The sequence below is a fragment of the Nicotiana sylvestris genome, chromosome 6, assembly GCF_000393655.2.
Source record: "Nicotiana sylvestris chromosome 6, ASM39365v2, whole genome shotgun sequence".
NCBI lineage: Eukaryota > Viridiplantae > Streptophyta > Magnoliopsida > Solanales > Solanaceae > Nicotiana > Nicotiana sylvestris.
Genome location: NC_091062.1, coordinates 129,639,139 through 129,664,323, shown reverse-complemented (window position 1 = coordinate 129,664,323; position 25,185 = coordinate 129,639,139). Strand labels below are relative to the sequence as shown.

The window sequence follows — 25,185 nt, the reverse complement described above, 5'->3', positions numbered from 1 at the left end:
GCAGTGGCGATTGCATAATCTCCGGAACACTGAAACTGACACATCTCCCTCCCTCCCTCTTTCACACACATAGCAAGAGAGCCATCTCCTCTGTATTGTTATATCTTCAGCTCAGAGATTTTCTACAAGTCGAAGCCATTCGCAACAATCAAGGTTTCGAGTTCTCTGGACCAGTCACCATGAACTACAGATCTCATAGATGAAGAGGAACAAGAGTGTCTTTAAGATTCTCTCTAATTTTATTAACTTAGCTCAAAAGTGCCTATCACATGAAATAACACGAACCAAACAGGCTATCCAAAAGAACTTACGTCGATAGTCCTTTCCTTTCCCCTAGTGTTCTCCTTCTATTTCACCCAGACTACTTACAAGGTAATTTTACTCACCAAGGCTTAGGCTTAGGCAGATGAGTATAAATCACCTAGTGTTTCGGTATTTATTGCCTTTGCTGGGATTCAACCTAAGAGTTCTCCTTCTACTCGCTATTTGCCCAGAACCACAACATCTTAAGAGTTGGTCACCCTTCAATCTGTCAAAACAATGCCGCACAACCGAATTGGCGCTGCATACACAAAGGTCACAATTTCTGTACTCAAAGGTTGTATCAACTAGTAGACATGAAAGCAGAAGCTAAGAAAATCAATATAGATATTTCCTAGAACTGCTTCATATCACTTCAAAGCAGAAATATCAGACAAGCAATATAACTTGGACGATACAGGATAAAGAAAAAGAACTTTTACTTGATGAGGTCAAAAAAAAATGTAAAAACATTACCTTATAGTGATTTAAACCAATTCTTCAAGAAAATAGATAACATACCGCCCCGAAGTTATTGAAGCACTAGGAACCGCAAATAAGTTATTTTGGTCACATCAAAAGTCTAACATTGCAAAATTAATGGGCAATAAAGTTTGAAATCCTAAATGACATGAAAGGGCTTCCCTACACCTTGATTAATTCGAGACTACTCATCTACAGGTACACAAAATAACCTTCTTTTCCTAAGACAACATATCAAAATTACAGACCTTTTTACTTGCTTAGCTATGCTGTAAACCATAAGACGAATAAACAGTTTTAAAAAAAACAAGAATAATTTAATAATAAAACACATTCTCTACATCTTAAACGTAGCCTCAGAACAACAAGAACAAGTCAACAACAACCTATAGATCCGTACACACCAATGTGAATAAATGAACAATCAAGATCAGTTTTTTTATTTAATATCAGATCAAAATAACACACTTGCTCTACATCCTAAATTAGCCTCGAAACAACAATAAATACAACCTAAAGATCTGCAATACACTATGAACAAATAAACAATCAAGATCAGTTTTTTTTTCCTTCTTTTTTATGTATCAGATAAAAATAACGTGATTCAATTAGCATTATCCTCACTACATTGCTAATACAATTAAACTAAGAAGTCATCTAATGGGGTCAAACAAAATTCAATTAACATTCACCTCAGAGCAAATCAAAATCCCACCATCAAAGCCCAACCCGACACTGCCTCGGGCCTCCAAGTAAATTCCCAGAAGACTTATTTGCCCCAATCCCAACAGACAAAACCCCACAATAAACCCTCAAATACCTCCTCCTTGCTCTCCAAGCTCCAGCTTTAAATCCAACCCTAGCCACCATCCTCACATTAAACCCAATACTCCCACTTTGGGCCTTCTCTTTATTCATACCATCAAAAGCCCATTTCTCCACATAAGCCCCCGATGCAACAAAGCTAACTTTCTGGGCCGTCTCATTTCCTTTATCCATAAAGAAAGGTGGAACCGTAGTATCAGCAACCGACAGCGAATCGAAAAAAATCGCCGCCGCAATCTCGTCGTAGTATAGAGTCATCTTTTTGTTGGGATTTTTAGCAGTAAAATGGAGATCCCAGTTGGCAGTAATTAAGGAGTTGGAAAGATTGAGGTTTGAAATAGTGAGTGAGTCGATTTGGAATTCGGGGATGCGGGGACTAATTAAAAGCCAGAGGATAAAGAGAATTGTACCAGTGATGATTGTAGAAGCAACGATTATGGCGATTGCTCGGCGGAGAAGGGTATTACGCTGTGATGCATAAGGGTTTGGGTAGTGGTGGTAGGGGTTGTTGTTGAAATACGGTGGTGGTGCGGTGTAAGGGTAGGCGGTGGCAGGAGGTGGTTGAGCGGCGGAGGAGAAGACATTGGGGTTTGGAGGGGCGGCGGGGTAGCCGGTGACTGGTCTATTATGGTCGCCCATGGCGGAGGATATGCAGCATCTGAGGAATGCTATATGCGGTGGAATTGTAGTGGAGAGTGGAGTGGAAAGTGCAGTAGAAGAAAGAATCTAAAAGAAGAAAGAGGAAAGAGACTTTGTGGTTACGGCCTACGGTGATATCAACAGCTAGCAATAAATAAAGGTATTTATTTATTACTCCCCAAGTCCCTCCGCGATAAAATTTATCGTGTGCCTCACGCAATATCAATATGATATTCATTTTGTCTAAAAAATTATTGGATCCTAATCTTATACTTTTGGATTCATAAAAATTTGGGTCCATAAAATTACGAGACAAAAAATATATTTCATACAATTACTGTCAATTGTACGAGACACAAAATAAAAAATTTCCTCCACCTCAATTTATATCTTAGTTTGATTCTACAAGGTTTAAGAAAATAAAAACCTTTTAGATTTTATAATCTTATATTAAAGAAAAATGTAATATATTAAAATACTCTTTGAATTATGTAATCTCAAATTTGTCACATAGAATATAGAATATTGAAATTAGAGAGTTACCAAGTTTTAAAAAAAAAACTTTTTGAAATATCCTAAAAAAATAAGACTCTTAAACTGAAAAGAGTAGAGTATTAATATTTGAATAAACTTGGGCATTACTTTATTATATCTCTCTACGGACGGCCGGGGGAAAGAGACCGTGGTCGTAAGGAGTTCAACAGCTGGTAAGGAATAAGAATATTTAATCTTGCCATAAATTTTGACATTATTCATATAGCAGTATAAAACATTTAATGGTGGATTATTAGTAATTATTTATTAGTATTGATTGATGCATGTCCGAACTACAAAACTTATACTTGAATTTATATATTACGCGTGACGTGCGTGTTTCCTGTCTTAAAAAATAAAAATATATTTAAAATTACATTAATATTATATTAAAATTATGTTATAAAATTAAAATATTTTAAAAAAAAAGTTTAAATGCTTAAAAATATTAAAAATATTAATTGTGTTTAGCTAACTCAATAAAGGAAGAACTTTGATCTAAAAGATCTCGACAACGTAATAATATAATTGCTCGCAATAATATTCTAGACCTTTATACTTATTTGAGGAAATAACTTAGAAAAATCGAACATAAATGTCATTGCAAGTTCTAACTTTTAAGAAGTTGTAGATATACCTTTTACACTAAGAACATCACAATTATGACCACATGAAATGACAACTTTAAGCTTCTTCCACCTTAGAAAGGATTAACATAGATGGTGATCCTCTAGAGATGAACACCACCACCACTTCTCCACTACCAGATATAAGCTCCATGCACCTTACACCAACACCGAATACAACCACAGACCAACGCACTACAATTCCACCACCACCACTCACATTTGCCCAAACCTTGCTCAGTAGCAACCAATTCAGCCCCTACTCAACCACTTGCCAACAGACACACTCTCACCTAGATTTAACGGATGAATCCACTATTCATGATCTACAAAATGACACTTTCATACCACTTACCTCCGCTGATAAGTCCAGATTATATTTACCTTGGAAACATTCAGTTATAGTTTAGGTATTTGGTCGGAAAGTGAGTCATCAAACACTACGCTCAAAACTCACAGCACTATGAAAATCAACGGAGGAACTACCCCTAATTGATCTGGGGTGTGATTTCTGCTTAGTGAAATTCCAAAAGGAAGAAAACATGTTCATTGCCCTACATAATGGTCCTTGGTTTGTACTTAATCACTTTGTTTTCGTCCGTAAATAGGAACCCAAATTCATAGCTTCCAACACATAACTAACATACATATCCATTTGGTTAAGACTCCCTCAATTACCTACAGAGTTTTATGATCTATAAATACTGCAACGTGTTGGGGAAATGATTAGATCACTACTCAAAGTCGACACCTGCCCGTTCGCAACTACAAGAGGTCGCTATGCAAGAATATATATTGAAGTCCTGTTAGAAATACCTCTTAAAACCCATGTCTATATTGGATCCCATAGACAACAACTAGTATATGAAGGGTTCAATATGTTATGTACTGCTTGTGGTAAACTTGGACACACAAAGAACCTTTGTTCGTCCCCCTCCAATCTAATAACATCCACCCCCACAACTACACACACCATTACCAAATATGCCTTCAACCTCACAAAGCTCCATTCCTAACACCACCCCAGCTATCCATCCACAACCCAGAATAGTAACTAACGACTAGAAAACAATCATTTTCCCTCTAAAAGCCGTTCAAGAAACAAATCACCAAACTCAACCAATGTCCAATCCTACAACTCCAACAATGGCAGCGTGGGACCTACATGTACGTTTCCTAACCCTAATTTTAATATTTCCCCTGTTGGTAAACACTTACACCCAAAGAAATCTCAAATTACCACTAATCCTTTAATTCAACCCAAGTTTTTAAATAAAACTAATTTAAAAATTCTTAATGACCCTAAAACAATGTATCAAACGGCCATTTCTAATGTGCCAGGTCTTGAAGCCCAAGCAAATAACCATAACAAATCCAGCCCAAAACCCAACTCCCGACAAACGTTACATTGAGCAATTTATATTGTTGATTCATCAATTACCAACACACAAAGCACATTAAATAGCCATGTGGCACACAAGAATAGACCAACTGCCAATCAAGGCACATACATGCACACCCCATCTCAAACAATAGGCACTCAATTGCAAGCCTATCTTACGGTAACCCAGTCCTCCAAAACAAATGACCAAGGCCCAACACCCTTACTCCCTACCCAATTATCTCCAACATCTTCTGACAAAGCCCATTATCTCACACAAGCAATCGGCTTAAACACTTCACACGAGCCTACACACACATTACCCATAGCAAATCAACCGGCCAAATTAGCCACTAAAATTCCTTCGAACACTGAACCATTATCATTACCTTCTCAAACTAATACTTCTTCACATAACCCTCACTTACCAGATACATCCCAACCTAATGAACCGGTCACCTTACAATTTTTAACACAGGAGAACCCGTTCCTTTACCAATACCACTCTTCTTCAACACCCAATCTTCCTAAACACCATCACCATGCAACCATCACAGACCACCCACCACAACCAACACCCATCTATATCACACAGTACCCACCAACTCAAGCTTACCCCCAGTCATGGTTGGAAATGAGCATGCAGGAATATGCACTGACCTTCACCATGGAGATAGACAACCAAGATGTAATAGTGATGATCCAAAATCCGACAGATATAGCTCAAATAGTCACTGAAGGGATGTGCATGGGAGTGACTCTTTACAATCAATTCCTATAGGCAATGCACCCCCCATCGGTCCTTCATCAACATCCATCAATGACACTACAGGTTCCCTCTCCACTACTAATGTTCATGCCACCATCACCACCAACAAACACCATGAATCTTCCATTTTATCCACCACAACAGCCACCACAGAACTTCATACTATGGATACAACCTCGCACAACAATAACACCCATAATTCCACTCCATGCACAAGCATCCCCATACCACCCTCTAACACCTCCAACAAGACCACAACCACCTTCCAGTCCATCTCACAACGAACTCGACGAAATAGCTCGCTTGGAAGTAGCAGCAACTATGGCAGAAATAAGAGAAATACTTCCTATACTGAGCTACCTAAATAGAAAGAAGACATACATCCTCAAAGAACAGTACGAAAGAAAAGTGATCATAACCTGTCCACTAGAGCTACAAAGTGTATCACTAAATATACGTCCAACAAGAAACCCCGAGGTGGGGAAGTTTGCAATAGTGTTGATTCCAGCACTGATGACCACATCCTTAATAATGGAGAGGGAGACTCCATCCAATCTACTCATTAATCAATCAATGCAGTTTGTCATATGGAACTGTCGCGGGGCTCAGTCACCGGAGTTTAAAAGAAATTTTCGATTTATGCTTAACTACCACAGCCCATCTCTTGTGGCACTACTGCAAACGCACATGCAAGATCATGAATATCTTAAAGTTGAGTTTGGTTTCTCACGCTTAGCACAGTCGCCTGCAGAAGGAATCTCTGGAGGAATTGCCCTACTGTGGAAGGATGAGGACATCAAACTCGATCAAGTGGCAGCCACCAATCAAGAGGTCCATTTCATTGTCGAGGTATACCCTAACCCTAACGTTTGGTTACTGTCCATTGTTTATGCCAAAAATGATATACATGCACACACTATACTGTGGGACAATTTACGTACTGTACATGATCAAATTAGATTGCCATGGTTCATAGGAGGTGATTTAACGAAATTATTAGATCAAATAAAAAATATGGTGGCCTTAGTACAAATAATAGTCGTAGTGATCAGTTTATAAAATGCATTAATTATTGCAACCTTGTGGGCCTAGGGTATACGGGTAGTCAGTACACTTGGTCTAATAATCGTTAATTAGTCAATAGAATTCTAGAACGTTTAGATAAATGTTTAGCTAATTACGAATGGCTCAAACTTTATCTTGAGGCTTCAGTGCATCATTTGCCCAAAACTCACTCAGATCACAGTCCCTTACTATTAAATTTAAAAAAGCACAAAGCTTCTCAGGATAAAATATTTAGGTTTGAAATAATTTGGACCACTCATCCTGAATTTCCTTCTATTATTATCCAAAATTGGACCCCTAATAAACCTACCGCGTAGGCATTAAAGATTTCCAAAAACATATAACTGAATGGAATAAGATTACTTTTGATAAAAATTTTAAGAAAAAAAATACTTTGTTAGCTAGGCTACAAGGAATACAAAAATTCACCAAGTATCCAACTAGCCAATTCCTCCCAAATTTAGAAAAAGATCTTATTGACCAATTTAATGATCTACTAAATCTTGAAGAAGAATTTTGAAAGTTAAAATCAAGGATAATTTGACTTCAATATGGTGATGCCAACACAAATAAATTTCACATAACAACCCTACAGAGGCACAGACGGAACCGTATAACGACTCTAAAAGACTCTGTTGAGAATTGGATACTAGACCAAAAGATATTAATACTTCTATTGAAGATTACTACCACACACTATTCACTACTACTCACTCCCATCACCCAATCACACCCTACAACACAGACCCAAACAACTCCAATGATTACTCAGTTCTTGTAAACAAATTACACACATGGAAATTACTGAAGCTCTTCAATCATTCCAACCTTTTAAAGCACCAGGACCGGACGGGTTACATCCGTATTTTTTCCAACAATACTAACCTCAAGTTAAATCCCAAGTTATTACCTTTTGTGAAGAAATTTTTAACACTCAACAAATTCCTTCCGAAATTAATAAAATCTACTTATATCTAATTCCTAAAATACAACAGCCTTCAGTAATCACACAATACAGACCAATTAGTCTTTGTAACACACTCTACAAATTAATCACTAAAATAATTATCAAACGCATCAAACCTTTCCTAATTAACATTATTAGTCCTGAGCAATCAGCTTTCCTACCTCATAGAAGAGCCTCAGACAATGCAATTATAGTGCAAGAAATTATGCATCACTTTAGAAAGAAGCGAGGAACCCAGGCAACTTTCTTGCTAAAATTTGACTTAGAAAAAGCTTTTGATAAATTTGAGTAGGGTTTTATACATGATGCACTTCAATATTTCAAACTATCTCCAAAACTTATAAAGCTCATAATGTCATGTATCACTATCACTTCAATTTCAATCTTAATTAACGGTCAACCAACAACATTTTTTTCTCCTTCAAGAGGCATCCGTCAAGGAGACCCACTATCTTCTTATATCTTTATACTCTGCATGGAAATGTTATCCCGAAAAATCCACATAAATGTAGACTATCTAAGATGGCACCCTATTAAGTTATCAAGACATGGACCTCCTCTTTCACATCTATTATTTGCTGATGATATTACAATTACCTCTAAATTGACCACTAAGAGCATGAACTCAATTACAGATACTCTAAAACTTTTTACCACATTGTCAGGGCTAACTATTAATTATACCAAATCAAAAATATTCTTCTCAAAGAACACTCCTAAGGAAGCTCGAGACAGTATTACTCAGCTTTTTAATATGAAGGATGGCATAAACTTGGAAAATACCTTGGTTATCCTATTTTTAACAAACAAATCCCAAAACATTTCCAATCCTTAATAGACAATTTTAAAAATAAACTAGCAGGATGGAAAACAAACTTCCTATTAATGGCAGGATGCACTACTTTAATTAAAGCTATACTCAATTGTCTGCCTAATCATGTTATGTAATTAATTAAAATACCTAACACTATCATTAATAAGCTTGAACGTTATCAAAGAAATTTCTTATGGGGCACTACCCCTCAGAAACGCAAATCACACCTCATTAAATGGGAAACAATTCAATTACCTAAGGAAAATGGTGGCTTGGGTATACAAAATCTCCAATATAAAAATTATGCATTATTGGGCTCCCTAGCTTGGAGACTATTTCAATCACCATCTCATACTGGGCTAGAATAATCTTTTCCAAATACTTAACAATTACTAATTCGAAAAATATGTCCTCCAACTGGAAAGCAATCACTCATGGCTGATCCTCTTGTCAACTAGGCCTAAGGTGTCATTCAGTCAATAAAACACATTAGTTTCTGGAATGATCCTTGGATAGAGACTAACTTAACTCTAAGAAAATTAATTGAAGTTCCTCTACCCCAGAACGATCAGACTTCATCACTTTCCAATTATATAACTAGTAACTGCATAAATACTCAAAAAATACCCTTTGAACTTCCCACTAATATACAATAGCTAATTACCAAACACTACGTACCTACCATCACAAACCCTACCATATTTGACCAAATTTATTGGGGCATAACATCTAGTGGCCTCTTCACAGTAAACTCGCTCTATCATAAATTACATTCTTATTAACCAACCACCTCCTTCCATTGGTTATGGAAACTACAGTTACCCCAAAAAATCAAATATTTCTTATGGCTTATGAGCCATCATAGGCTGCCCACATCCAGTCATCTCCATAATATACATATTGCCCCACATGCACAACGCCCCATTTGCCATACACATGAGGATTCAATCACCCACTTATTCTTTTAATGTCACAATGCAAAAATGCTTTGGCAACTCTTGCACATCAACTTATCTAATGCAAATTTAGATAGATTACATGACAATACTTCATATACACTGTCTCAATTCATTTTGCGAACAACTACTCATAGCATACAAATCTCTCCTCAGATCTTAATTCCTTTCACCCTTTGGAATTTATAAAAAACTAGGAATCATACTATTTTCGACATAAGCCAAGCTGTAGATTTTTTTTACCGTAGGCATGAATCATACTAACACCATAACACAAAAATTACACATGCATGTTAAATGGAACCCTCCAAATAATGGTTCATTTAAACTTAATTAGGATGGTGCATGTAACATAGCCAATCAATAATTTGGTTTTGGTGGAGTAATTCGAGACTCATCAGGTAGATGGTTACTAGGATACATGGGTTCCTGACCTATAGGAAACATAATCTGTAACGATCCGACAGGTCATTTTGAGCTCTAGCACATCGTTCAACAGTTTGATGCCATGAGCAGCTTCACTTCAGGTATTATGACTTGTACGCATGGTTGGAATTGAATTCCGGGAAATTCGGAGTTGATTTGGAAAGGGAATTCTCATTTCGGAAGCTTTAGGTTGAAAGAATTGACTAAGATTGAATTTTAGAGTAAACGACATCGGAATCGGGATCTAAAGGTTCCATTAGGTTCGTATAATAATTTCAGATTTGGGTGTATGCCTGGATCGGGTTTTGGATGACCCGGGAGCGTTTTGGCGCCTATTGTGGAAGTTAGCATTTTGGAAGAAATTTTATAAGTTTGGGTTGAAGTGCATTTCAGTGTTATTGATGTCCGTTTGGGATTCCGAGTCTAGGAATAGCTCCGTATGGTGATTCTGGTATTGGGAGAGCGATCGGAAGTGAATTCGGAGGTCCGTAGGTCATTTTGGAATCATTTGGCTAAAGATAGAAATTTGAAGGTTTTTTGAGAAGTTTGACCGAGAGTTGACTTCTTGATACCGGGGTCGGATTTCGATTCCGGAAGTTGAAGTAGGTCTGTAATGTCGAATATGACTTGTGTGCAAAATTTGAGGTCAATCGGACGTGATTTTATAGGTTTCGACATCGAATATAGAAGTTTGAAATTCTAAAGTTCATTAAGCTTGGAATGGAGGTCGATTCATGATTTTAGCAATGTTTGATGTGATTCGAGACCTTGAGCAAGTCTGTAATGTGTTATGGGACTGGTTGGTACGATTGGACGGGGTCCCGGGGGCCTCGGGAGGATTCTGGATGGTTAACAGATCGAATTAGAATTTGGAAGAATAGCTGAAGCAACTGATATCTGGTATTACCGCACCTGCAAAGATTTGGCTGCAGGTGCGGAGCCACAGAAGCAGCCAAAGGGACGCAGATGTGGTGGTGAAGGGTGAAGGCTAGGATCGCAGATGCGGTCAGGTCACCGCAGAAGCGGGACCGCACCTGCGAAAGAAGGAGCGCAGAAGCGAAAATGGGCTGGGAGCCCCAGATCACAAAAGTGGCAACTGGTCCGCATCTGCGGGATCGCATGTGCGAAAGGACTGGAGGTAGTGAGCTTTCTTTAAAAATCGAATTTTGGTTCATTTCCAACCATTTTCACTTCGGGTTGGACGATTTTAGAGCTTTTGGAAGAGAGATTTTCTTCATCTATGTCAAGGTAAGTTGTTCCCACTCATTAGACGTTAAATATATGGTTTTGTTTCGGATTTGAGCATGAAAATTGGTAGAAATTAGGGGAAAACGTAGAAAATGGATATTTTAGATTTTGACCACAATTTTGGGTATAAAATTGTGAGTAAAGCATATATTTGAGTTCGTGAGTTCATGGGTAAACTTTATCTTCAAAAAATTTTGGAATTCGGGTACGTGGGTTCGAGGGCAATTTTGTCAACTTTTCGATCGGGGTTAGGAATTGTTATAAATTGGATTGTAATGAGTAATTGAATATATATTAATGGATTTGAATAATTATTGGCTAGTTTTGGAGCATTGTGCATCGATTCGAGTCTTCGGAAGAGCGTGGAATGCCGGTTATGGATCTTCGGAGCGAGGTGAGTCTCCTTTCTAACCTTGTCATAGGGAATTGTCCCTATAGGTGAGTTAATTGGTTATGTGCTCCTATTTGTGGGGGCTACGTACGCACGAGGTGACGAGAGTCCGTGCGTAGCTACTATTATGCTATTGTCCGGGTAGTCTAGGACCCAAAAACATGCTGTACTTGGAAATATTTGTAATCATATTGACGGTTTGAATTGCTTAGATCACATGAGATTAGTAAGTGAATTTCTAAAAGATTGAGCTTTATTTTCTTGAATTGTAAAAAGAGAATTGGATTTTCCTTGGATAGTTGTTCTGTGATGAAGTCTTGATTACCTGTTTGAATATGTGATTCTATGTGTACCTGCGTTGCATGTATGATTCGCGAGCAGGGTGTTTCTTTATTTTATGTTGACCGCGTCGCATGGATGATTCGTGAGCGGGGTAATAGATGCATCTATGGTTTGCGCCGTTCGACCTTCGACAGTGCACATTTTACATTTCTGTTGGATCAGGTCGTACGACCTCGGTAGGATTTGCACATGCTGGTATTGCTTGCCTTGAAGTTTATTGATATTGATATTTGCCCTCCTAGCCTTGAGATAATTGAAAATTAATAGATTATGAATTCAGAGACTTTTAATATAAAAAGGAACTTTTACCTGTTCGAAACTTATTTGAAATTTCTACCATTTTTAATAAATCCATGATTATTCGCATTATTAATATATTACCATTGGACCACTAGTAAATGTCGAAGTCGACCTCTCGTCTCTACTTCTTCGAGATTAGACGGGATATTCATTGGGTACATATTGTTTTCGTACTCATACTACACTTGCTGTGCATTTTTGTTGCACAGGCACATGCATCACTAGTGGACTGGTGGGCGTAGCAGCATGGTTGATATGGAGACCTAGGTGTGCTGCACTTCTCGAGACGACCCACAGCCAGTAGAGTCTCTTCCAGATTATTGTATTTATTTTCTGTCCAATTTGTATTCTGGATGGTTGTTGTATTGTATTGCTTCCTAAAAATAGCTCATGCACTTGTGACACCGGGTTCTGGGATGATTATGGGGTATCTTGTGTTAATTTCTTAACATTTATATTTGATTTGAAACGATTATCTTTTACTGGTAAAATTGAAGGAAAATCATAGTTTTCAAAATTATTAAAACGAGAATTTAATTAAGTATTTTGGTTGGCTTGCCTGACAGCAGTGTCTGGCGCCATCACGACCCTTAGTGGATTTTGGGTCGTGACAACATTGTATCAGAGCACTAGGTTCCCTTAGGTCTCATGACTCATGAGCAAGTCTAGTAGAGTCTCGCGGATCGATACGTAGACATCTGTACTTATCTTCGGGAGGCTACAGGGCTGTTAGGAGTACTTCCCTTCTTGATTCCTCATCGTGCGATTTGATTCCTTGAGGCTTATGCCCTCATTTCCTTTCTACTCAATCTTATGCGACGCGAACCGCTTGTTGTAAATCGAGAATTGAAGAATTTTAATGGTACTACAGATGTGGTGTGGGATATTCCTCCCGGTATAGTTGGTTGGGCTATTCTCATCGCCTTGCGGAAGGACCTTTCTATCATTTCGGCTCGGTAGTTGTGCTTCTAAGATCTTGGAGGCTATGCACAGGTTGCTATGATGCTCACGATTGGTTATCTCACAATATTGACTTGATAGTGACTTGCCTATGTATTGGGGTAGTGAATGATTTGAAAGGAAGTCTATTCAGTGCACGATTCAGACATCTGATATTTCATTTCCGGTGGAGGAAAGGAAATTGGCTTAGAGATGTATAGATTTGGAGTGATGGGGTAACAAGACTTGGTGGTTTCGAGTGTGCTGGGGTTTTCATCTGCGACGTGGTGTCCTCGTCCGTGATTGAATATGTTAAGTTCGTCGGTGTTATGGTTTTCTCCAATCCGCCTTTGGGGCAGGGTATTGTTGAATAATATTAGGGAAACGACTGTCAGAGATCGCGGGGTGTGGTGATTCTGGATTGAATCGGTATTTCTAATGTTGACGACTCGAGAAAGATGATCTTCGAAAAAGTTTAAAGTTAGTAGCGAGCTGTGAGTTCAAGTGCTACGAAGATAGATTTTATTTAAGGCAACAACTGAGTAGCGGAGGATGAGAAAAGGACATGTGGGGAGTGTTAGGCAGTGGTTAAAAATTTCTAGAAGGCCAGTTATAAGAAGCAAAGGTCAAGTAGTCGATTAAAAGGGTGAGTTTCGCCAAAGTGGGAGAGTGGCAAAGTTGCATATGGGCTTTGTGGTAGGATGACTATGCACCTTAAGGAGAGTTTGGAATGAGTTGGGAATTTTAGTGATGGGTGATTGGGGTCTACAGATTTAATTTGAAGTACGGGCTATTATGCGGCAGGAGATTTGATATAACGGAAAGGAGCTGCTTGAAATGAAGAAGGATACAACATAACTTTGAATTGGAAGGATGTTGCCGCACATTTAAATGATGTCCACGAGGGGTGCATGGACTGGTGCAGCTAGGAAGTGAGCTCAAACTCAGGATGGGTTATTGAGGTCGTAGTGATTGTACCCCGTGCAGCAGCGTTGGAAGATATCAGCATGTAAATTTCGCAGGTGGATTATCTCCAGTGAGCAGATTAGTGGTTGTATGGTTGGCAAAGCTTCTGCGAAGAATTCTATTGGTTATACAACAAAAAGATCGGTCGTGCGAATGTGGTTGATGATTCAGAGTATAAGAAGGGGGTTCTATAGAAAGATTCTGAGAATTTTTGCAATTGATTGCGCAAGGTTATGTCAATAAGAGATAAAGAATCCTGGTGAATTCTAGAGTTGTGTAATATCGGCTTCAAGCTAAGTGGAAGAGTCTCACCGCCTATGATTTGGGTTGCATGGTTCATTGCTTGCCAGGTTTCTGGTTATTAGCATATTGACGAGTTATTTCAGCTACGGGAAAAGAACATAAGTGGTAATTTGAGCAAAGAAATTGTTAAAGGTGTGCTATAGTTGACCTTATTGGCTCATGTTTAGACTTGGGGAAGGATTCAGGATTTATGCCTTGTATAGATACGGGTTTCGAGGGAAGTGATTCTACCGGGCGCTTCGCCGAGAGGGTATTCATGTGCTAGAAGATTCATGGGGTTGATTATATTTGGGGCCAAGTCAGAGCGGGTGGCTCTCAACAACGGTCCCAGTGGATTCAAAGGAGTAATGTGTGGTGCCTAATGATTTCGAGCCTATAGGTACGGTTAAAAATCAAGCTTTTGTAGCAGCTTATGAGAAGAGGCCCAGAATGTTCTATGATGCTTTGACTGGCAGTGTAGCATTTGGGAAATATGAAATGGTTTGTGGGATTTGAGACGGCATGGTCTCGTGATTCAAGATCACTCGGGATGAGTGCAGATGGAGTGTGTTATGTGTTGAATGGAGCTATTACTTCTAAGGCAATTGAGGATAAATTGGAAGAAGATAGACCCGTTAGCCATAGTTGAATTGGCATATGGGTGGCAGTAATCAATTCCTTCAGCAAATTATGCAAGTGATTTGTGGCAATGCATGTGAGGCCTGTCAGCCGCCGTAATTGATATTATTCAAAAGTATTCTACTATTGTGGCCTGTTACGTGTAGGCGGATCCCAAAAGGGTTATGGTGATTTAGACCACTACTTGGAGATTTGCATATTCTATGGTCAAGAGGATTCACTTGTGTGTTGCTATGGTTCTCCTAAAATGAGTTAAATGAAAAGTTTATATATGATGAAATATCAATCTATTAGTGGTTACGGAGTTATGACAAAAAATCGTGTTCTATCATATATTGGCATGATGGGTGCAGTGAGTGGTATGGAATTTGAAGTGAGGATCAAGGTTGCAGTTCGGTGTTGACAAGGATGTCACGAGCTCGGATGAGCAGGAAAGGAGTTTTGATGATTAAAGTAAGTGAGTATTGCCTTCAGCGTAACCGGAGATCGGTGTTTAGCGAAAAAGGGCTTGCATTATGGTTAAGGATTCTTGATCGCTTTTTAGCGTTAGTGTGGCCAGTGGTTGGATGATCAGACCTGTTATCCGTCACGGAAGGTTGTAGAGGCGTGCCCCACGGGAAGGTTGTATAAGTATGACATGTAGTCACTTGATGGGTTGAAAAGTAAGCCAAGTATGAAGATTGTAGTGATGTCGTTAAATTGAGAATTTATGCCTGAAGGGCACTCGGTTTATTAGGTTGTGGACTGTGGAGGATTGCTCCAGTTATGATGGTTGTTCTTGTGTGTTATGAGAAAAGGGGAGTTATTATGAACCTTTGAAAGGTTATTAGCCTAGATCAGTGTGATCAGAATCAACTTGTGGTCGGTGGATGGATTTAAATGTGAATATGGGCTCTATATCAGGCCAGATGTGTTCATTTCAGCAATGCGCTCCTTTGGACAAGTAGTCAGAGTACTATTTCGTCGTCAGCTATTTCATGTAATGATATATTGCGCTATATGAGTTATGAGATGGCTTGGTGAATTTCTTATGTGTTGAGGTTCCGCGTAGAGATGATGTTATATGAGCAGGATGACTCTCGAGATTCAGATAGTATATCGCACTTCAGTTATGCTTGAGTTTTGTAGCCTATGGCACTATATGTCTCCCTAGGGATGGTATTATGTACTTAGCGTGCTTGTGATCGATATTCGGTATTTTGTTGTGATGAGCAATTTAGCTCGGTGTGTACCTCCTTATGTGAATTTTATGGTCGTGGATCGGGTGGCACGCCGCCATGGGTATGTTGTTTGGATTGGGTTGCGCGCCGCAACAGTGTAATGTTGAGTACAGATTTCGATATCTATTTTTATGTGTTTATTTCCTATCTTTATGAGGAGAACTCATATTAACTGTGTGCCCCCGTCGCATGTATGATTCGCGAGTGGGGTGTGTTTGTTTAATCATGTTAACCGCGTCGCATGTATGATTCACGAGCAGGGTAATTAGATTTCCTTTTCAGAATTTGTTTTCTTTTTGTATCGCGTTCGAATTGGTAGCCTATTGGCACATTGTGGCGTCATATGAGTCTTTCTATTATGTCTGGGGTGGCTTATTGCCTGAGCAGTTCGTATTGGGTGAGACGAGATCATTGGATTTAGGATCAGTGCAATCAGATTATATGAAGTACATCAAGAAGCTAAGACCATTATTTGGTTCAAAATGAGGTGATGGTTCTTGTCAGAAGTATAGACCCAATGATTTGTTGGTTCGGCAGTTGGTTATGAATTTCTACACATCTCTTCCGTCGTGGCAGTATTGTAAGAGTTAAAGTAAGACCTATCTATGTCATCAGGTGCAATGGGAGCATCAGATTCGTGGAATTTCGACTAATTTGATTAGAAAATGTTATTGCGGTCCTGTGAGTAAAGTGGTGCAATGTGTGAATTCAGCTAAGGTATGTAGTCATGTTTTGGTGCTGCGTGTAGCTATTGATATGGTGAGCGTATGTTGGAAACAGGCCTGGCAGAGAATTCCAGATGCTGGAATTGGGCTCTAAGCTTATTTGCTGTAAGGAAAGAGAATATCTTCAAATTGATCGAGCTAACTCGACTGAGTTGTGGTAGCACGTGTAGGTGCACGAGGTGTTAAACAGTGATTTCGGATAACTTCGCTGCAGTTCTCAGCACGTTCGAAGAGGAATGTATGTTTAAGTGGGAGAGAATATAACGACCCAACCGGTCATTTTGAGCTCTAGCGCGTCGTTCAACAGTTTGAGGCCATGAGCAGCTTCACTTCAGGTATTATGACTTGTACACATGGTCAGAATTGAATTACGAGAAATTCGGAGTTGATTTGGAAAGGGAATTCTCATTTCGGAAGCTTTAAGTTGAAAGAATTGACTAAGATTAGATTTTAGAGTAAACGACCTCAGAATTGGGATCTGAAGGTTCCAGTAGGTTCGTATGATGATTTCGGACTTGGGCGTATTCCCCAATCGAGTTTTGGATGACCCGGGAGTGTTTTGGCGCCTATTGTGGAAGTTAGCATTTTGGAAGAAATTTTATAAGTTTGGGTTGAAGTGCATTTCAATGTTATCGATGTTCATTCAAGATTCCGAGTCTGGGAATAGCTCCGTATGGTGATTCTGGTACTGGGAGCGCGATCAGAAGTAAATTCGGAGGTTCGTAGGTCATTTTGGAGTCATTTGGCTAAAGATAGAAATTTGAAGGTTTTTGGGAAGTTTGACCAAGAGTTGACTTCTTGATATCGGGGTTGGATTTCGATTTCGGAAGTTGGAGTAGGTCCATAATGTCGAATATGACTTGTGTGCAAAATTTGAGGTCAATCAGACATGATTTGATAGGTTTCGACATCGAATATAGAAGTTTGAAATTCTAAAGTTCATTAAGCTTGGATTGGAGGTCGATTCATGATTTTAACGATGTTTGATGTGATTCGAGACCTCGAGCAAGTCCGTAATGTGTTATGGGACTGGTTGGTACGATTGGACGGGGTCCCGGGGGCCTCGGGTGGATTCCGTATGGTTAACAGATCGAATTAGAATTTGGAAAAATAGCTGAAGTAGCTGATATCTGGTATAACCGCACCTGCAAAGATTTGGCCATAGGTGCGGAGCCGCAGAAGCGGCCAAAGGGACGCAGATGCGGTGGTGAAGGGCGAAGGCTGGGATCGCAGATGCGGTCAGGTCACCGCAGAAGCGAGACCGTACCTACGGAAGAAGGAGCGCAGAAACGGAAATGGGCTCGGAGCCCCGGATTGCAAAAGCGGCAACTGGTCTGCACCTGCGGTCCCGCAGGTGCGAAAGGACTGGAGGCAGTGAGCTCTCTTTAAAAATCGAGTTTTGGTTCATTTCCACCCATTTTCACTTCGGGTTGGATGATTTTGGAGCTTTTGGAAGAGAGATTCTCTTCATAAGGTAAGTTGTTTCCACTCATTAAACGTTAAATACATGGTTTTGTTTCGGATTTGAGCATGAAGATTGGTAGAAACTTGGGGTTTAGGGGAAAACCTAGAAAATGGATATTTTGGATTTTGACCTAAATTTTGGGTATGAAATTGAGAGTAAAGCATATATTTGAGTTCGTGAGTTCATGGGTAAACTTTATCTTCGAAAAATTTCAGAATCCGGGCACGTGGGCCCGAGAGCAATTTTTTTTTTAACTTTTTGATCGGGGTTAGGAATTGTTATAAATTGTATTGTAATGAGTAATTGAATATATGTAAATGGATTTGCATAATTATTGGCTAGTTTTGGAGCATTGTGCATCGATTCGAGTCTTCAGAAGAGCGTGGAATGCCGGTTATGGATCTTCGGAGCAAGGTGAGTCTGCTTTCTAACCCTGTAAGAGGGAATTATCCCCATAGATGAGTTAATTGATTATGTGCTCCTATTTGTGGGGGCTACGTATGCACGAGGTGACGAGAGTCCGTGCGTAGCTACTATTATGCTATTGTCCGGGTAGTCTAGGACCCAAAAGCATGCTGTACTTGGAAATATTTGTAATCCTATTGACGGTTTGAATTGCTTAGATTACATCGGATTAATAAGTGAATTTCTAAAAGATTGAGCTTCATTTTTTTGAATTGTAAAAAGAGAATTGGATTTACCTTGGATAGTTGTTCCCTGATGAAGTCTTGATTAACTGTTTGAATATGTGATTCTATGTATACCTGTGTCGCATGTATGATTCGCGAGCAGGATGTTTGTTTATTTTATGTTGATCGCATCACATGGATGATTCGCAATCGGGGTAATAGATGCATCTACGGTTCGCACTGTTCGACCCTCGGTAGTGCACATTTTACATTTCTGTTGGTTCGGGTCATACGACCTCGGCAGGATTTGCGCATGCTGGTATTGCTTGCCTTGAAGTTTATTGATGTTGATATTTTCTCTCCTAACCTTGAGATAATTGAAATTAATAGATTATGAATCCGAAGACTTTTAAGATAAAAAGGAATTTTTACCTGTTCGGGACTTATTTGAAATTTCTATCGTTCTTAATAAATCCATGATTATTCGCATTAATAATATATAACCATTGGACCACTAGTAAATGTCGAAGTCGACCTCTCGTCTCTACCTCTTCGAGATTAGACGGGATACTCATTAAGTACACGTTGTTTTCGTACTCATACTACACGTGTTGTGCATTTTTGTTGCACAGGCACATGCATCACTAGTGGCCTGGCGGGCATAGCAGCATGGTTGATGCGAAGACTTAGGTGAGATGCACTTATCGAGACGACCCGCATCCAGCAGAGTCTCTTCTAGATTATTGTATTTATTTTCTGTCCAATTTGTATTCCGGGCGGTTGTTGTATTGTATTGCTTCCTAGAAATAGCTCATGCACTTGTGACACTGGGTTCTGGGATGATTATGTGGTATTTTGTATTAACTTCTTAACATTTATATTTGATTTGAAACGATTATCTTTTACTGGTAAAATTGAAGGAAAATCATAGTTTTCAAAATTATTAAAACGAGAATTTAATTAAGTATTTTGGTTGGCTTGCTTGACAGCGGTATCCGGCGCCATCATGACCCTTAGTGGATTTTGGGTCGTGACATAATCTACATGGAACTTATGGCATTACAGGAAGGGCTAATGTTTGCCCTACAACATAATTTCACACCACTGGAGGTCAATGTGAACTCAACAGAGGTAATCTCATCCCTTCTTTCACATAATCCACATTACTCATTTTTGATTGGTGAATGCAGATATCTACTACACCTTCTGGTGTATACAGGGAGCAGAATCAAGTGGCAGATCATATGGCTAAACAAGGGGCAACTCTACCCGTGCAAACCACAACTACTGAACTTTTGGAGGCACCACTTTTTGTAATGCACAAGTACATTGATGATCAACGTGGAACACTTCACCAACGTTCCACAACTGCAAATAACACGTTGGGACACACATCTTTTTGTTTACATATGTTGTCCAATACTTGCACTTTGAACATGCCAACTCCACTAAAAGTTAGGATGGGTGCACAACAATATTTTTGAAATTCTATATCACAATTCGCTCCTTGTACTAGTCCTTAATATATAATATATGCATCTTTGATTGACAAAAAAAAAAACTTTAAGCTTCTTTCCTACAAATATGTCTTTATTACCGTTATTTCTATACTAATATCTCACAAACTACTAATCACAATTTATTTCAACCTAACAATAAATATATATTTTTTTTGCAGAAAAGATATAGAGATATTGCTTCAGAATTATAACGTTTAGATGTATATAAGTAGTTTAGTACTGTATAAATAATTAAATCGACTATACTCGGAAAGAAGAATCCTAAACATAATAGAGTTCTAGATGCACGATATTTAGTTTCCTACTTTGATTTCTCCCATTTAAGTGTCAACTTTGGTTTTTTCCTTTTCTTTTTTTTGTGTGTTCGTACTTTTTGAATTTGAAAAGATTTAATGACAAAATTTGTATTTGATATTAAATTCCTAAATATTAGAAAATAACTAAGCTACAATTTTGTTCAATGTAAAAATTATTTTTAAAGAATAAAAAAATCAAATAATATTTCGCGAAAGAACTTAATGCTTTGGAGGAGAGGTTTAATTCTCGTACCTTAATCCTAAATTTAAAAATAGGTGAAGGTGCTCAAAAGTTTAGAGAAAAAAAACGATCCTAAACCTAAAAGTGGTAAAAGTGCTCAAAATCTTTACCTGAAATATTATTTATAAAGGAAAAATGAACTCTTTACCAAAATAATTTTAAATTAGTTGATTAACTTTTTAATAAATATTCCTAAACCCAAAAGGAGTCCAACGTTCTCGAAAAGTTTTCTAATGTGAATTTTTCATGTGTTGTAAAACAATATCCGCCCCCCCCCCCCCCCCCCAAAAAAAAAAAAAAAAAACAAAGACTCCTAAATCTAAAAGGAGTTGAAAGTGCTGAAAAACCTAAACTTTTTTTAGGAGTTACTCTCAAAACGTAAAAGGAGTTCAAACGAATGTAATCAATTTTATTTAATACGTTACAAAATATTTTGATTTTTCTTATTATTATTTTTCTTTTACTAATTTGTTATATTACCTAGTTTAAGTATGGAAGAATATAATAAACAAAATCTGGTTGATTTGGAATTACTAAATATTAATGAACTTTTTACTTAAATAATCATAAAGTATTAATTGGTTAATTATTCTTAAAAAATATTCTTAAACCTAAAAGGAGTTCAAAATGCTCGAAAGTTTCCCAATGTGATTTTTTCATGTGTTATAACTTATAACAAAAAAGAAAAGAAAAGACTCCTAAATCTAAAAGGAGTTGAAAGAGCTACAAAATTTAACCTAATTGTTTTAAAGAATTAACTGGTTAAAGTTTATAACAAACAAAAGACTCCCAAAATATAAAAGGAGTTCAAACGGATATAATCAATTTTATTGAAATACTTTGCTTTTCTTAACCTAATTTTTAAAGAATTGATTGGTTGAAATTTATAACAAACAAAAGACTCCCAAAATGTAAAAGGATTTCAAACGGATGTAATTAATTTTATTGAAATATTTTACAAAATACATTGATTGTCTTTATTGTTATTTTTCTTTTATGAATTTGTTTTATTACATAGCTTAAATAAGGAAGAATTTAATAAATAAAATCTAGTTGATTTGGAATTACTAAATATTAGAAAAATAATTGGAAAATTAGTCTCCTAAATATTAGCGATTCTTAATCCTAAATAAAATAATGAAATGGCTATTTTATTCATTGTAAACTTTATTTTTAATGGGTAAAAAAGGTGAATGACATTTTGCTAAGGGCTTTCGTGCTTTTAAAATAGTATAGATATTGTATGTATAGGAAAAATATAAAATGATAATATAAACAAATGAAATAATAGTACTAATTAATATGATGTTGCCAAGCGCGAACTTCAATGTAATCTATATTATTATAAAAGCATAAATATAATGTCAGTTTACAAAAATAACCTTATAATATTAAGTATAATAACTCGTAATAAAAGACATAACCGAAATTGTGAATATTAGCCTTATAATCCTATTAATGTTAGGACATAATAGACATTTAGAAATCCTATTAGTATAATTACTTTCAGACATAAAGATTTAGACCACTCCTTTGTTAGAATTTAGGTGGTACTTATCTTTCAAATTTTAAATAAATATTATTTTTATTTCACCACTTTGTAAATATTGGTTGCGAACTCATTTTGAGTTATTAGAAAAATAATTCCTTTTGATTTTTTTATTTGAAGATTTCTAAGCTCAATTTTTGAATTTCTTAAAAACTCAAAAATTAGTTTTCAAAGTTTTAGATTTTTCTTAGGATTTAAGATTTTAATTAGAAATATTTTTTTTAAAATACTTTTCATTTCAAAAACATATAAAAGATACATTTTTTAAGAGTTTCGAAAAATAAATTGCAAACTCAATTCTTACAAAAATTTAAAACAAATGTCAAGTGTCAGCTTATAATTTCAATATCTTTTCCCTTCTATCTATCTATATCTATATCTATATTTATATTATTATTAAATCACGAATATTAGGAAGTTAAATATTAAGAGACGAAAATATCCTCAAAAAGTTGATCGATTTTTTTGCCCTTTAGGTTAATATTTCATTTATTTAGCAATGTAATGATGGGTATAAATATAATTTTAGGTTAAGACTAAGTAGCCTTTTTCTGTTGGAATTCAATCCATTCTAAATGTAACGACTCGTCCGGTCGTTTTAAGATTTAACGCCCTGATTCCCTATTAAATGCTTTTCCCGTATTTATTTCTGCTATTTTGATTTGCCGGGATGTTCGGTTTTGAGTTTCGGAGAGTTTTGGGACACTTAGTCCATAAATGAGAGCTTAAGTTTTGGAAATTTGACCGTTGTCGAAACAGTATGAAGACAGCCTCGGAATGGAATTCTGATGGTTCCGTTAGCTCCGTTGGGTGATTTCGGGCTTAGGGGCGTGTTCGGATTGTGTTTTGGAGGTTCGTAGCTAATTTAGGCTTGAAATGCCGAAAGTCGAATTTTAAAGTTTCCGATTTGATAGTGAGATTTTGATCCAAGGGTCGGAATGGAATTCCGGAAGTTGGAGTAGCTCCGCAGTATTGAATGTGACGTGTGCGTAAAATTTCAGGTCATTCGGACGAGGTTTGATAGACTTTTTGACCGAAAGCGTAAATTTAGAGTTTTAGAGTTCTTAGGCTTGAATCCGTGGTTGATTCGTAATTTCGATATTGTTTTAGGTGTTTTAAGGATTGGTATAAGTTTGGACAATGGTATTAGACTTGTTTGTGTTTTTGGTTGAGGTCCCGGGGGCCTCAGGATGGTTTCGGAAGGTTGTCGCAAGAATTGGGAGTTGTTTGAGTAGCTTCAGCTGCTGATCTTCTGTAATAACTGCACCTGCGGTTGGGTCCCGCAGGTGCGTAGCCGCAGAAGCGGCAGTATCATCGCAGAAGCGGAAAAGGGGAGAACCAGCAGGAGCCGCAGAAGCGGTACCGCATCTGCGTATGGGGAGTCGCAGGTGCGGAAAGCTGAGTTTAGTGATTTGTCGTAGATGCGACCTTTGTTCTGCAAAAGCGGGACCGCACCTACGGTCCCATGACCGCACCTACGGTCCCATGACCGCAAAAGCGGATTAGCTGGGCAGAACATATAAAAAGTTGCCTTCGTGAATTTGAGTTATTTTCACCTCTTTTCAAACGGGAAGAAGCCTTGGGGAGCATTTTCAAGGGAGATTTTCAGAGGAATTCATTGGGGTAAAGTCTTTGGTCCTTAAACTCGTTATTGAGGTGATTTTTATCATTATAAACATGAAAATTTTAAGAAAAAGCAGTGGTAATTTGGAGGTTAGGGGACCATTTGAGGTTCGATTTTGGTACTTTTTGTATGACTGAACTCGTGAAAGTGTGAGGATTCTGAAAATATAAATTTTACCCGATTCTGAGACATGGGCCCGAGGGGCGTTTTGGTCATTTGACCTAATTTCGCATATTAACTTAGAATGTTTTTGTAGAATCAGTTACTTGAAGTGTTATTTACATTATGAAATTTAATTGAATAGATTTGGGCCATTTGGAGTCGAGTACTCGTGGCAGGTGACTTGCCTAACTTTGTGTGGGGGACATTTCCCTTAGGATTTGGTATTTGTGGTAATTGAAATGCCCTGTACGTGAGGTGACGAGTGCGTACTTGTGCTAATTGTTAAAAATCGTGTTTTCACTAAAGTAGCTTTAATTGTATTTTCCTTTCCTGCTTATTCTACTTGAAATTTAAGCCTGCTGTTAGCTTAGAGAAGTATGTTTAATTGACTTAATTGCCTTATTGCTTGAGCTGTCTTATTTGTATTATGTGAAGCATGTTAGGTTAGAATTACCTGTTTTGCTTTGGTACGAAATTGAGTTTAATTGAGTTATCTTTGTGTTATTGCTGTGTGTTTCACTTTGGGACTACGAGACGACATCCAGGGAGATCCCCTGTACGTATTTTTTTATTTGAGCTAAGGTGCAGGATACCGAGAGATCCCCAACACGTATATTGAGGATACTAAGAGATCTTCGGGATACCATGAGATCCCTAGCATATATTGAGGATACCAAGAGATCCTCGGAATACCAAGAGATCCCTAGCATATATTGAGGATACCAAGAGATCCTCGGGATACGAAGAGATCCCTAACATATATTGAGGGTACTAAGAGATCCTCGGGATATTGAGAGATCCCCAGTTATTATCCTTGTGAAGAGTGGTATTCCTGGTAATTGTTTTTGCCTCTATTTCGGTT

General features: G+C 37.7%; 1 protein-coding gene and 1 long non-coding RNA gene across 4 annotated transcripts; one reads left to right on the top strand and one right to left on the bottom strand.

Moving 5' to 3' along the window:
• Positions 1-216: 216 nt before the first annotated feature.
• On the bottom strand, positions 217-2,365 carry LOC104226073 (NDR1/HIN1-like protein 10). Its single transcript, XM_009777956.2, has 2 exons — positions 1,476-2,365; positions 217-562 (listed from the first exon to the last, which is right to left on the bottom strand). Exon 1 carries the CDS (start codon positions 2,245-2,247, stop codon positions 1,501-1,503), a length of 747 nt encoding a protein of 248 aa, XP_009776258.1. The 5' UTR covers positions 2,248-2,365; the 3' UTR covers positions 217-562; positions 1,476-1,500.
• On the top strand, positions 2,327-20,428 carry LOC104226074 (uncharacterized). 3 transcript variants are annotated; one of them, XR_011400235.1, is made up of 5 exons: positions 2,327-2,407; positions 6,299-6,406; positions 19,564-19,621; positions 19,921-20,062; positions 20,122-20,428. It is a non-coding gene; the product is annotated as an uncharacterized lncRNA (long non-coding RNA). The 3 variants fall into 3 exon arrangements; XR_011400234.1 differs by lacking the exon at positions 19,564-19,621 and having other exon boundaries at positions 19,921-20,428; XR_011400236.1 differs by lacking the exons at positions 19,564-19,621; positions 19,921-20,062; positions 20,122-20,428 and adding an exon at positions 12,276-12,486.
• Positions 20,429-25,185: the final 4,757 nt, after the last annotated feature.